Below are 15,749 nucleotides of genomic sequence, written 5' to 3' on the forward strand. Positions count from 1 at the left end.
GAAAATGGGAATCAGAACAGGTGCCGGAGTGTATGGTCTAAGAACAAAAATCTCTGTGGCTATGAGAAACTGACCAACAGTTTTTCTGGCAGAAATAACTGCAAAAATAGAATGTTTAAATGTCTGCCGCAAAAGAAAATATAGACATGCTAACATCTGCATATTCTTAGACAGTCAAGCGGCACTTAAAGCTCTAAATGCTTTTTAATGCTCTTCAAAAATTGTCTGGAAATGCATTTACCTTTTACGGCAATTAAGTCAGATAAGTTCGGTACAATTGTACTGGATTCCTGGCCATTGCGGTATAGAGGGCAACGAGCGAGCAGATGAACTCGCCAGGAACGGCTCGAACTCAGCCCAAGGAAATTTGGTCTGCGTCGCCAATCAGGATTATAAATTTTATCAAACAGATTATTCCTGATTGGTACCTATCTCGCTATACCTTTCAGTCTACTCCTTCATCAATAAGTAGTAGATAAGCTTGAAGTGTAGTATAAAAAAGGGGTATACCACAATAGTTCAAAATAATGGACGCAGTGCACACCCAACAGGGGAAAAAAAGCTCTGCCAGATTTTTTTGGCATCCTGGATTTGTACGGGTATAGAATTAACGCTGCCGCTAACTGCACGGCTGCGTTACCACAAGACAGGGCAGTGTAAGATTCTCGATCGGTGTTAATTACCTTTGCCTGGACGTTTTTTGGGACGGAACAGGCTAAAACCAGTTTCTTTGTATGTATTGTACGTGCTGCTGTTTCATCCAAATTGAACATCTGTTCCGAAAATTTCAGCACATTGGCCAGCGCTTCTACTCATGGAATTCGTGAAACAGGCTCCTGATTTGTTACTTGGAAATAGCTGCACGATGCTTTGACAATACGCTTGGCACCCGTTTCAATATTCCTGGATGCCGTTTATTGAATCCATTGATCCAATTACGAGCCGGTATCCCTCTTCTAAATGGATTGGAACGAGCTGATTTTCTCACTTAATGTGCTACGCTTAACAGTAATCTTTTTGTGTTCACGGGGAATCCAGCTTTGCTTTGACTAACAGCCATTCGTCCTTCTGTGACATCGAGAACAGTTGCTTTTCCATGACGTGGTCTGGAATACTTCCCCAAGACCTTCTCGCACAGTGTTGAATACGGTATTCCATGCTTTCGAAATGGAAATCCGGTTCTCGCCCGACCGGCGTTTGTTTTACTCATCGCAATATAACAAATGAAATCTGTTGGGTGGAATAAAAACCAAGTAGAAATATGGGTGTCCTTGTTCCAGCCATGTTTATTTTGGTGATAACCGATCGAATTTGCAATGAAAAGATGTGAAAAACTATTGTGAATAAATGTGAAAATGTGAAGATGTGAAAAAACTATTAAATCAATGCAGCGTACCTGTATCGTTCAATTTTTATTATTTTCCTGAAACTTTCAATCATTTACACTTTGTAGATTGATAACAACTGTCGACAATGCTCTCAGCCACTTTGCTAAGGAAAACAACAAAAAAGGCGGATGACAGGTCGACGAACGATATTAGCTGAAATTTATATCGTTAAGCTTAACTAATAGTACTTTGTTGCCAATTTACCAATTTCAAATAGTTAGTTATAGTTTTGCAAGTATACACATACATAATTTATCAGAAGAAACGAGATAGCTAGTGTGAAAAACAGTATTTTATGTCAAGTGGGTGGAATTATGCACTGGCTGATATAAGGGAGCTTTACAGTATTCAGAATGAATTTACGATTCTTATTGAATTTATAGAAAAACGATTTTTCACGATGGTATCTTAACCCGCGAGGTAATGCTTGCGATTGTATAGAAAAAAAAACTATCATGAAATATGACGGATATCGAAATATTTTTTCTCGGGAAAATCTAAACGCTAAATTCTAAAATGCAAAAACTGTTTCTGAAGATACATTTACGATTTTTCGAACAGTCATTTTCCGGAAAATGAAAGATGATTAAACTCTGTACCTCAAACGTAATGCTCCCGTTTTTGAAATAAAACCTAAAACCTCAGTACGTCCTACGTCAAAACAACAACGATGTTTGCGTGTGATATGAAAATACAAAAACACCCGACGACATGAAAACCGCCACGGTGTATCATTTCTTCGAGCCTCTACTTTGAATTTGAACTCTGGCTCGTGTCAATATGGACGGAGCTAAAATTGTAATATTCCTCTCTCCACAGTGCCCGTTCACATGTTGAAGTGATGGTATTCGCATTTCGAGCGACCGATCTACGAAAGACTGATTTACAGTGGTATATAGAAATTTTACCTTGCCGCTACATTATTTGCGCTATTGACGACACGAGAAGGTAAGTACAGAAATGCACTGCCTGGTGCGCCTATTAAGGCAATCTAATGCGAGCTGAAGAAAAGCCTCTAAAAAAATTGTACATTGAACGAATGGTTTGGGATGAACATGGATGTGTAATTGCTGGATTGTTTTTTTTGGAAAATCAAGGCTTCTGCGAAAAAAATGAGAAAATGTAAAAAAAACCAAAAGACACCAAAAGGGAACAAGTAATGAATAACAGCAAGGTAACCTTCGAAAAAGCCATACCAAAAAATTTAAAATTTATTTTTTCGTCATTCTGAACATCGAAACAACACTAGCGGGTCGAGGGTCAACAATGACGTTTTAACAACAGTTCCGCATGATTACCCATGGCGAACTCTCTTATGTTCTCTCGCGTGAACCCACCAATCGCGTCTCTCGTAAATGATCGTGTCAGTGACAAATTCTCCATGTTGCTCGATTGTGTGATTAGGGCTAGGAGAATGGGAAATTTAACGCTCTTATATTCACGTTATTTAATAAAACAAACCGCAGAAAATTACACTTTCTTATTATGCAACAGATTGTCCAAACCGATGCAAAAATTTGGTATGCCACCGGAGCGCAACAGAAAGAAGGAAGAAAACATGTAACATGTATGTTCGCCCAATGACGGTTATAAAAAGCAGAATCGACAGCTAACAAAGTTCATTCGTTGCGTGGATACCGACTGGACAACATCGTTGCTGGACGAGCTGGAGGAGCTGGACGGCGAGGGATCGAGTGCCTTTCTCAAGGCAAGAGGGTGGAGGGGTAATGCTGGAGTAGAGTAAAGTTTTCCAAGGGCCTTTCTCAAGGCTAGAGACGATTGAACTGAAAACGTTCAAAGTCTCTATAATACAATACCTTACCTTACCTTAAGAAAGTTCAGTTTTATTCCAACCTTTGTTCCGGTAACATCGAGCAAATAAATATAAACCTATCCGAACAGTGTTAATCCTTTTAGACCAAGTGTGTAGATCCCCGATTTTTGAAATTAATCGTTCATCAGCTAATCGAATACTTTTCAGCAGTTTGTTATTCGATACGATTAATCGCCCCGAATAATCGATTAAGCGATTAATCGTCACACTGAGAAATAATTAGTTAGACTTATATTTCTCATTTGCTAGAAAGCCATCTGGAACCATAAAAGTGTTCTTTCCACCTGAAAATAAATCAATATTTCTAACGCTCCCCTAAACTCGCAAAAGAAACTTGATGTCGTCAACGCGAATTTGAATTTCAGGATAAAACTGCAGCGGCCGAAGGCGGCGTAGGACTACGTCTAACCGGAAGATATAGGGGGTGAAATGGAAATCTAGGCACTGAACAAGTAGGAAAAAATGCAAGATTTGGAACGCTTATAACTCGAGCATTTCTCAATAGATCGCAAAGGTTTTTGCATCAATTGATAGGAAATATATCTACGCATCTATCATAACGAATAACATTTCATTTTTCTTGAGATAAATAATTGAATAATTGTGAAATATCAAGCATTGTCCAAATACACTATGTGCCCATTTTTGATTGGTCCATTTTGTGCTCCTCAAATCGTACCGACCAAAACGGGCAACCAGAGCAGCAGCGAAATAGAATGAAGCACGATTGGAAAGGAAAAAGAAAAAAATGAACGAAACATCGGTCGAAGTCTCACACATGCGTAATTCTCGAGCCAGCCAGTCAGCTTAAAAATCCCCGCTCCGCTGCCGTAACAATCATTCTCATCCGAACCGTACACCACATCGTTTCGCATCACCTCACATTAACAAACCAACCCAAGCAGCCATGGTTGGATATGGCAAAGGAGGAAAAGTGAAGGGAAAGGCAAAATCCCGCTCGAACCTTGATCTGGAGTTCCCGCTCGTGTTGATCTGGAGTTCCCCGCAAGGGTAGCTAGGCCGAGCGCGTTAGTACCAGTGTACCAGTCCACCTAGCCGGCGTTATATAGCTTCGGCCGCCGAAGTGATCGAGTTAGCTGGCAAAGCTGCTCGCGACGATAAGAAAACCTGCATTCGGAACAGAACACATTCGGTTCGGTGGACATCAAGACAACAACAGGCAGTTGCAGCGAGTGGCGAGTGGCAAACGCAATCGCAAAACGGCATCAGGTAGCAGAAGAAAAAAGTTTGTTCTTTATACAAACTGCTTTGGTGGCAAATCCAGAACAAGGCGGCTTCGAGGGCGTTCGAAATGGTTTTTTTCAAAACCACGAGTACTAAGTTTTCTAAATTGGAACCATTCCATAAAACAAGGCGCTTTTCAGGGCCATTAAACCTTCCAAAAAAGAGTTTAGGAAATAAAGTTCAATGCTTTCTAAAACATTATCCAAAATAATAATAAAACACAAATTGATGTTTTCATAATTTGTTTGCCAGGATCTGATGAGTATGTGAATTTGGCAGTTGTTCTGAGCTTATTGATAGTTGGGGACTTTCCTGATTATTCAATTTTCACCAATTCTTAAATTGTTTCCAGATTTAAAGTACAGTAATCTACAATAAGTTCGACATTTAGCTAATTGGACGGACATGTAATGCGACTTATTTAGTTGGACATTTTTGTAAACATAGAGATCCAAATTATGACCCCACATTGAAAGTCGACACTGTACCACTGTCATCGCAAATGTTCAATTACAGGTTAAAATTACCTCCAATCCGGCACTGAGTGGTGGTAATGCGACGTGCCATTGAATGTAATTCACTGTAAAATATGTCACAAGCTGGATGGGAAGAAATTTTCCAACTGTGAAAGCTGTGGCGAGTGGCAAATGCAATCGCTAAACAGAAAGGTTTAGCCGAACAAGATGGGGATATCGAGTGATAACAAAACAATAAACTCTTTAGACTTTTTGTGATCCTGAAAAGGACCTTTTTTAGCCTGTATGTGAATCCAACGAGCGAACAAATCGTAATGAATGTATTTTTTTGCCATCGCTCCCTTTTAACGCTCATTCGTTCGTCTCGTTGGACCCGCCCCTTTGGCTGAGTCTGCCGATTTGTCTCTATCCTGTGAGTGTGTACCGCTAGAGTATAAAACACGCGGACCCCAAAAAAATATTTAATTTTCTTTCAAACCGTAAACCCGTGTGGTTGTACGACATCGGCATCGTGTACTCAACAAAGGAGGAAAAGAGAAGGGAAAGGCAAAATCCCGCTCGAACCGTGGTGGTCTGCAATTTCCCGTAGGTGTATCCGCCAATTGCACCGGAAAAGGTAGCTAGGTCGAGCGCGTTAGTACCTGTGTACCAGTCCACCTAGCCGGCGTTATATAGTTTCGGCCGCCGGAGTGATCGAGTTAGCTGGCAAAGCTGCTCGCGACGATAAGAAAACCTGCATTCGGAACAGAACATATTCGGTTCGGCGGACATCAAGACAACAGGCAGTTGCAGCGAATGGCGAGTGGCAAACGCAATCGCAAAACGGCATCAGGTAGCAGAAGAAAAAAGTTTGTTCTTTATACAAACTGCTTTGGCGGCAAATCCAGAACAAGGCGGCATCGAGGGCGTTCGAAATGGTTTTTTTCAAAACCACGAGTACTAAGTTTTCTAAATTGGAACCATTCCATAAAACAAGGCGCTTTTCAGGGCCATTAAACCTTCCAAAAAAGAGTTTAGGAAATAAAGTTCAATGCTTTCTAAAACATTATCCAAAATAATAATAAAACACAAATTGATGTTTTCATAATTTGTTTGCCAGGATTTGATGAGTATGTGAATTTGGCAGTTGTTCTGAGCTTATTGATAGTTGGGGACTTTCCTGATTATTCAATTTTCACCAATTCTTAAATTGTTTCCAGATTTAAAGTACAGTAATCTACAATTAGTTCGACATTTAGCTAATTGGACGGACATGTAATGTGACTTATTTAGTTGGACATTTTTGTAAACATAGAGATCCAAATTATGACCCCACATTGAAAGTCGACACTGTACCACTGTCATCGCAAATGTTCAATTACAGGTTAAAATTACCTCCAATCCGGCACTGAGTGGTGGTAATGCGACGTGCCATTGAATGTAATTTACTGTAAAATATGTCACAAGCTGGATGGGAAGAAATTTTCCAACTGTGAAAGCTGTGGCGAGTGACAACAAATCGCTAAACAGGAAGGTTTAGCCGAACAAGATGGGAATATCGAGTGATAACAAAAACACAACACCAAAGTTTCTTTTCAGAACCATCAACATATTCATAAAGAGTAAACAGTAAACAAATCCATTTTTCAGGTAGATAGGTAGGTATTCACGTAGGTGAAGAAAATAAAACAATATATTTAAAATATATATTTAACAAAAGCTGTCCCCTTTGTATAGTCCTACGTCACTCCGGTTAAGTCCCCGACATTACCCACCCGTCTTTTTTCTCTGGGTTTGGATCGATCAATCGATGTAAATTATACGTTCGCTTCGATAATTAGTTGCGTAATATTCGTTCGATTAATAATCGATTTCTGTAGGAAGTTTTCAAATAATCGATTAATCGAACGATTATCGGGGATCGCTAGATCCACATACTATCCCCACCCGTGGTAATTCTATGTGGACACCTACATGCGACCTAAGGTCTATTGAAACCGAAATTCCAAAATTACAGTCCACCATTCCAATTATACTGTGTCCGATTCAGGATAGAACATATGGTCCGAACGAACCGGATTTGGAGAATCAATATACCAGAAACCTGATACGAGATTCCCGAGATACCTGTGTTTCGAAAAAGAATTGCCGGAAAATTTTGTTTTGCTGTGATACCAAACATGTTTAGACACGTTTGTTCGAATTGTCACGTGTGTTGTTCTTATACATTGCGTGTCGTTGCGTGCGCAAACGCTTTGAGACAAGTTTGTTCGAGTACATTCTAAAACGCTTTCGTGCGGGTTGATTTTGTTCGTTGAATAAATCAGACAAATCGTAGAAAACATTCGCGAAGTGATAGTGCGCGAAAACATGTAAAGAAAATCGTTTAATCGATCGCCGCCTCCGGGGAAACAAACCCCTCCAGATGAACAGCAACCAGTTCCAACAGATCCTCAGCGTGGCTCTTCTGAAAACGGCGAATCATTTCACGGGTTGCAGGATTGGGAAGTTGAATTAGATGCAACAACCGTAAAAGAATTGACAGCAATTTTACGACAACGAGCTCAGGTGCAAAATAAAGTGATGCGATTCCGCAATACACACCAGTCCCAACAGCAACTCAGTTTAGCACAACTGAATGTGATGTCGAAAAATGTATCCGCAACCTATGCTGTGTTTAGTACATTCCATAGCAAAGCGATGCCACTCATTCCGAATGAAGCGATTGACCAACAAGAGGAAGTGTATGCTGAATTTGAAGAACTTCACAATTACGTTCCCACATCCGTAGAAGAGTTAATCCTCAAAATGAACAACACCGTCCCCCAAGCCAAATTAGCACCGCAAGTTATTGTGTAACAGCAGCCTTTAAAGGTGCCGATCCCGACGTTCAATGGCAGTTACCCTAACTGGCCAAAATTTAAAAGTCGATAAAGCCCTTGTCGGTGACGCAGTCGGAGTTTTAGATGCCAGAATATTGAGCGAGGGAAACTATCAGCAAGCTTGGAATGTACTATCTGAGCGATCCAAAAACAAACGGATGATAGTCGAGTCTCAACTCCACGGATTACTGTCACACAAGTCTATGCGTCTTGAATCCCACAAGGAATTACGTGCACTCCTGAATGAAGTCAGCCATCATGTAGAGAGTTTGCGCTTCTTGGATCAGGATATCACCGGTGTTTCGGAACACATAATCAAATAACATCGTCCTCGATAAGTCCACGAGAAAGGCTTGGGAATCGACGCAGCGGAAAGGAGAGCTCCCAAAATATGAGCATGCCATAAATTTTCTGAAATCGAGATGTCAAATATTAGAAAGCTGCGACACTGCATTCCAGCGTTAAGTGCCAGTTGTACCTAAGACGAAGCAGTTTTCATGAACTCCAAAGTATCCATTGCAGAAGTCATGCGGTTTCCACCAGCCCATCTGAAAACGTGTTGCAGCGGTGCACATCGTAACTTCCAGTGTAAAACCTTGAACAACCTCACTGCAGTCCAAAAGAATAATATGATTCGAACGGCTGGATTGTGCTTCAATTGTCTGCGAAGGGGACATCGCTCCAAGGACTGTCCTGATAAAACATGTCGTAAATGTCAGCGATAATATCATCTTCTATATCACGTACAAGTATCACATCGTATGCCGCGATATATATATATATATATATATATATATATATATATATATATATATATATATATATATATATATATATATATATGATATACTCACTGGAGTTGAAAATGTGGCTGATGTTATCGTCAATTAAAAAGCAGCTTCTTGGTCGAGGTGGTTTCCCCATACATAAGTGGTGTTCGAATTCGAAAAAGCTACTGGAACACATACCGCCGCAAGAGCGTGAGAAACAAATACCTATGGAGCATTGTAAAGCGAACCAAGTAATCAACATTTTTGGATTGCTGCGGGACCTAAGCAACCAACGATACAACCACAATCATTTACAAAGAGGATTATCTATGCTGAAGTGACTAAGTTTTACGATCCACTTGGTTCGTTCTCATCGGTAATCGTTCTGGCAAAATTACGTGTGCAAAAATTTGGAGAACTAAGGCAAGATGGGACGAATTGGTAGACAACGAACTGGCCCAGAAGTGGCATCTATTACAGTGGGACAGCTCAACCGAAAAAAGGTTCCGAGATGTGTGTCTCTGTGTCTGTGTGAGTCTTTACAGTGTCATCCAGTACCAGTTTCTCAGTTTTTTCCATTTTCTTAACATGTCCTTCTCGTCTCTGACTGTCTTCTTGCTCTTCCGAAGTTCCCGCTTAATTATTGCCCAGTACTAATCCACCTGGCGCAGCTCCGGACAGTTTGGCGGGTTCATGTCCTTTGGAACAAAATGGACAGAATTGGCCTCATACCACTCCAGGACACTTTTAGAATAGTGGCATGATGCCAAATCTGGCCAAAATAGCGGAGCTTCGTCGTGCTGCTGCAAGAACGGTAAAAGGCGCTTCTCGAGGCACTCAGATTTGTAGATCTAGTCATTTACTGTGCCCTTTGTCACGAAAGGGTCACTCCTCAATCCGCAAGAGCAGATGGCCTGCCAAACGAGATATTTGGAGGCGAACTTCGACATTTTATTCTTCTTGAATTTGTCGTCCACATCGAACTTGCTCTTGCCGGTGAAAAACTCCAACCCCGGAATTTGCTTAAAATCGGCCTTTATATCCGTTTCGTCGTCCATCACACAGCAGCCATATTTTGTCAAAATCTTCTCGTAGAGCTTCCGTGCCCGAGTTTTAACCGTCGATTGTTTCCGCTCATCGCGGTTTGGGAAGTTCTGTACCTCGTATGTATGTAGTCCAGCTCTCTTCTTTGCATTCTGGACGTAGCTCTGCGACACGCCGATCTTTTTAGCCAAATCACGGCTTGAGACGTTGGGATTTGCTTTAATCATCCGCTTCACCTTTCCCTTCGTCTTTTTGTTCTCCGGTCCCGGTGTTCTTCCAGCTCCTTTGCCGTGGTCCAACGTCAACCGCTCCTGGAACCGCTTCAACACTCTGGAGACGGTTGAATGGTGAATGTTCAACATTTTTCCCAACTGCCGGTGCGACAGGTCAGGAAATTCCAGGTGTTTGGAAAAAAATTGTTCTCTCGACTCGCGTTGGTTCACCTCCATTTTCGTTGAATCGAAAAACACGACTTCGAGTTTGGCAGCATGTAGACAATACACATCAATGAGAAAGTCTGCAAAATTTGGTTGATTTTTACCCAATGGTAAAAAAGTTATGCCCTGTTGAATGTGTCGCAATAATTTCGTGTTCGCCCTTTACGACCTTTCCAGAAAATAACTTTGTGCAGCTCTCTTACTTACGCGACTTCTCCAGAAAGTGATACCAGCTCTTGGAATGACGTTCCAGGACATAATTTTGTGGAGTGATTGCACGATTGTTTTAGCTTGGATAAAGAAACCTCTAAACCTACTTCAATTGTTCGTACGGAATCGTATCGCCGTCATCCAAGAACATATAAGCGAGTACCGATGGCATTATCTTCGTGCTCAGCAGAATCCTGCCGACCTTATATCACGTGATCTGCTACCAGAACTTCTGGAAGAAACCATGCTTTGGTGGAACGACCCCGAATTCCAATACAAAACAGAACATGTTGAAGATGTTCCCAATGATATGCTGCCAGAAATGAAATCCGCTGTTCCTACAGCAGCCGTGAGTAGTTTTCACTTCGCATTTTTGTATAAATTCAGCAACTTCCGTAAAATACAAAGAATAATGGGATACGTCCTGCGGTTTGTTGCGAATTGCAAAATTATTGCTTCTGAACGAGAACGATCCCACCTGACGATTCGTGAGCTGTATCAATCGTCAGAAGCTATCATCCGCATATTACAACGTGCTCACTTAGGGGACGAACTTGAACGAGTTATTGCTAATGAGCCCTGCAGAAGAATCGGTAAACTTCGGCCGATGTACAGTAACGGTCTACTGCGAGTTGGTGGTCGCCTGAGTTATTCCAAATTGCCATTCAACCATCGACATCAAATAATTTTGCCTGACAAGAGCTCTATAGTTCGACAGACGATTCGAGAAATGCATATCGAATTGCTTCATGTCGGACAGACTGGCCTGATGAGCGCAATGCGTCAGCGATATTAGTTTTTGAATGCCCGATCTACTATTCGACAAGTTACTCGATGGTGTGTTAAATGATTCCGTACGAATCCATCCAAGACGACGCAGTTTATGGGAAGTTTGTCGCCAGCAAGAGTTGTTCCATCGCCTCCATTCGCAGTGACTGGAGGCGAATACGCTGGTCCATATTGGATCAGGCATGGAACTCATCGCCAATTAGTTTATCATCAATATTACTAAAAACTATGGAAAAAGTATTATATGAATACATAAAGTCTGTATTCATGTCCAAATGCCCATTATCTAAATACCAGTTTGCCTCAAAGCAGTGTATGTGCAGCAGTGTATGTGTGCATAGAACATCCAACAAGAAATTACTGAGTGCTCAAAATTGGACCTCTTTCGCGACGCAAGACGCGACCGATATTTTGATTTTCAATTTGTACCCAAATAAAATTAAAATAAAAAATAAGCAGATAAAGCTCTGCTAATTTTCCATGCTGACAGGATCAATGAAGCTTCAAAAATGGCCAAGACTAACATCCAAGTAGATGGAAGTTTTCCTGAGCTAATTCACTCGTTATTGTTGATAAGCGATGGCGTTGTTTGGAATAATTATTATACAGTTTGTGCCCACCATGTCATATTACTTGTCAATACGAATAATTTACAAAATTCTAAATCTGCAATGTTTCACTATTCTTCTTCTTCTTTAGAACGCTTTTTTTACTAAGCAAAATTTGACATTAGAAGGATATTTATTGCTCATTATTTGGATAGATTTATAAACATTTGTGCAGAACGAATACTTGGGAATTGCATCTATGATATAAACATATACCACGAACCTGTTCGATTTCCATGCATGCACGACATCAGGATCAATGATACCATGTCGCTTCGCGGCATCGTCCAGAATGTCGAAAATCCATTTCACAGCGGGTGGAAGATTGTTTACTGTTAATATAGTTCCGAAGAAATCATCTACAAATTTCTGAATAGTGCCTTTGGTTGCTAGCAACCTGGTTAGAAAGATTTCTGGAATTGCCTTATGTGTCCTTTCGTATAGACACTGTTGCTGTCCTAATGAAGATTTCTCATCAATCGGCTTTACAAGGTGGAATATATGTAGATGCTGCTGTTGCATTTGTTGCTGGAAATTTAGAAGATGGTTTTGCGGCAGTGACTGTGTATGGTGGAGATCGCCATTCATAGAAATGTGAGATGATGAATTATTGATATAATAACAGTTTGGATACGGTTGCTTATTGCTGAAGTTGTTATAGTTATCATTTTGTCTCGCTATAAGCGACATGACTGCCGATTCTTTAATGCCGTAATGTGCTAAGGTGTTTATTCGTTTCCATCCTCCTACAGTTTTTGTTGTGAGATCCTCGTCCTACAAAAAACACATAATTGAAATATTCAATTGCCTTTGTATGAAAAAAAAACTTAAAAAAATTAAAATTGCACATGCACATGCAACACCTTACCTGTAATGTCAGATGACCACCGCGGCCATGGCGCCATTCGAGATCTAGATCATGAACAGTCGGACGCATTGAGAAGGGCGTATTTTTGAACAATGCATCGAGTATCTTAGATTTTACTTGAGTAATTGTATCACAGTCTAAAACTTTACATTGAATTTTTTCATCCAAATCGTCTTGTATTATATGCAAAGTAACAATGCTATGCATTATCTGTTCTCGGAGTAACCGTTCTTCACTCAACGAGTAACGAGCGTCATGTGTAACTGCATCTACCAATCCTTTTTCTATTTGATGTTTTATTGCTTTATAAAGTAAAAATAGAGAGTTGCCACTGTACTCCTTCAAATAATCGTACATGCATATAGCCATGTAATTCGTTAACATTTTCTCCACTACGCTTTCGGTTCGTCGAAGCATCAACTGGGGATGTTTCGTTGCCACAGACTTATCGATCAAACGTAGGAGTAAACATTTTAACACATCTGTAGCGTACTCCATTTTATTCATAAGAACTATCATAAGCAAAGATGCAACGTTGACCCTGCAAAACAGAAAGAATTTTATCAAGTAAATATAATACACGGCAAACCATCTAATAATTTAGTACTTAAACAATTTTTATGAACACTAAAAATTTAAAAAAAACACTAAAATCAGTTCTATATTTTCGTCGCTCAGATTAAAATTTAGATCCCAACAATCTAGGGGAAGTGGGGACATAGTGGTCACCCTAAGAAATATGCCCATTTCCAACGTTCACACACCGCTTCAAATCCCGTTTCTCGAAGAATATTATACTTCAACTCATTGTTGTTCAAGATAGCAAACGGCTTTTACTATAAAAATTCAAAATAGTACACTTTTCATCATTAGAAAAAAAAGTGAAAAATTGAACATTTTTTTAGTCACCTGGTGGGGGCAAAGTGGTCACTCGCACATATCAAGCTAAATGGGATAGATTTATGCGTTTTTATCGTCCAAATTTGTTGAAATCATATTTGCATGCAATAAACTGATGCAAATAAATTAGCTATCTGTCCTATAATTCTATTACAACTCGGCCATACCTGACATCAGATCGACCCGATCATATAGCAACCACACATGTTAATTCACAAAAGGGTGACCGAAATTATCTCGCGGTCGACTCGGGAAGGTTATGTATAGAACACAAAAGAGGAAGTAAACACAAACACTGTTACAAACAAACACAGAGTATTGCCTCCTCAATATTAATTGATTTACTCATCGGTAGCTTCTACTGACACGACTGCCCGGAATTTTCATTTTCAGAACATCGCCAATCGACCCATGGCTTCATCCTAGACGCTTCGATCATGCCATCATAAGGTAACTGAGAGATCTGCCCTATTTCTATTTCTCTTATGACGTATCTATCATTGGTTAATACCTTGTGTACACAATAGGGACCCTTGTATTTCAGAATAAATTTCTTATTAGTTCCAATTGAAGTGTCAATATTCCGAATTTCAACAAAATCTCCTTCAGAATAGGTCAAGGGACGTCTACGATTCTTTTCAAACTGGGCAGAATTTCGCTCTTGGGAAATCCTTATATTCTCGGATGCTGATTCTCGTAATGAAACTAAATCCTTTGCAGAATCAAAAGGACGGATATCTTCCAGGAACTCGGACAATGTATCTACTTCACAACCTCGTTGATTCACACCGAATAACAGCATACTAGGTGTCTGACGAAAAGCGGAATGAATAGAATTATTTATCGCATATTCTACCTTAACCAACATCTTCGACCAGTCGTAATGTTGAACAGGCTCGGATTGTTTAGCGAGCATTGACTTAATTACCCTGTTAACCCTTTCAACCTGCCCATTGTCTTGGGCGGAACCAGTGGCAATTTTGACATGCTCGATATTGTTGTCCAACAAGTACGAACTGAATTCCAATGAAGTGAAGCACGTTCCACGATCGCTAATAATTCGCCTCGGTCGGCTATAATGCTCAAAATATTTATCAAGGCTAGCTCTCACCTCCTTTGTGCTAGTCGAATTGACTGCATACAATATTAAATATTTCGTGAATGCGTCAACAACAGCAAACATATGTTTTCTCTTAGATAATATCGCCGGAAGAGGGCCAAAATGATCAACGTGTACTGTATCAAATGGGATAGGCTTCTTTGGAATATTGTGCAAATTACGAGCCGAACTATTGGATCCAGAATTCAAAACGCAACGTACACAATTCTGAATGTATCTAGTCACTTTATCCTTCATAAACGGAAACCAGTAATGCATCTTTATTTGATCAACGCATTTTTCCGTTCCCATATGACATACTTTCTCGTGGGCCAGGCGTATTATATTGTTCTGCATTTCACACGGGACATAAAGTAAGGGTTTATCAGCATCAGACAGTCTATATACACCAATCCATCCTCTAACGTAAAGCCCTTGACCGGACCATTCTCTAACTTATCACGTAATAATATTGTCGTCCCGATTTTGGGTAATTAGCAACTGAAAAAGGATGTCATCTGGGCTCACAGCGGATATTATTTGATCAGAATTCTCAAAAGTTTGGACGGAAATTCAGGTAGCGACTCAGAGCATCAACGTGGGTCATTAATTTACCACTACGATGTTGAATGGTGTAATGATAGTTCTCTAATTCCAAAGCCCTACGGGCTATCCTAGCATTAACGCTTTTACGATTCAAAGTCATAGTTAGGGAATTACAATCAGTTATGATCAAGGATGGAAAACAAGGGAGCATGATGAGATTTACGATTAATCGCAAAATGCACAGATCGTAATCTGTGCAAACTGCGACTAACTATTAATCCTCTCCCATCATAACCAAATGATTTTCTCTTGGTAACTCTGAGTTGACCAAAGCATTGCTAGACTGAAACTAGTTCGAATAATTGAGTTACTCTCCTTCCTCGTTCTGTTTACAACTCCTAACAAGAATTTGCTCTATGGGAATGAGTATCTCTATGACGTACGCTTTACGATTCTCGCTCTCTCGTCCGGGCGTTCAATTTTTTATTTATTTATTTATTTATTTCACCGTCTTGGATATAAAGATTCCTACAGACTGTTTACTTAGGCTAGTTCCTTAATTCTATTTTTGAATACATTTTTGGATATATTAAAATCAAAAACAATTATTCGCTACATTGAACTCACGGAAACATTTAAGTAGAGGACTGTTTTGACCGTAGGTGGTCCTGCGT

The 15,749-nt window shown here is 40.1% G+C and overlaps 1 protein-coding gene across 3 annotated transcripts in view; it reads right to left on the reverse strand.

Annotated features, from left to right (window-relative positions):
* The window catches only part of LOC129764652 (plexin-B), a 131,521-nt gene that overhangs the window by 34,972 nt on the left and 80,800 nt on the right, over positions 1-15,749 (reverse strand). For all 3 annotated transcript variants that reach the window (XM_055763937.1, XM_055763938.1, XM_055763939.1), the window contains exons 9-10: positions 12,531-13,071; positions 11,886-12,436 (exon numbers count right to left, since the gene is read on the reverse strand). In XM_055763937.1, coding sequence (XP_055619912.1) covers positions 11,886-12,436; positions 12,531-13,071 — 1,092 coding nt within the window. The remainder of the gene's footprint in view (positions 1-11,885; positions 12,437-12,530; positions 13,072-15,749) is intronic.

The sequence above is a fragment of the Toxorhynchites rutilus genome, chromosome 2 (assembly GCF_029784135.1).
Source record: "Toxorhynchites rutilus septentrionalis strain SRP chromosome 2, ASM2978413v1, whole genome shotgun sequence".
Classification (NCBI taxonomy): Eukaryota; Metazoa; Arthropoda; class Insecta; order Diptera; family Culicidae; genus Toxorhynchites; species Toxorhynchites rutilus.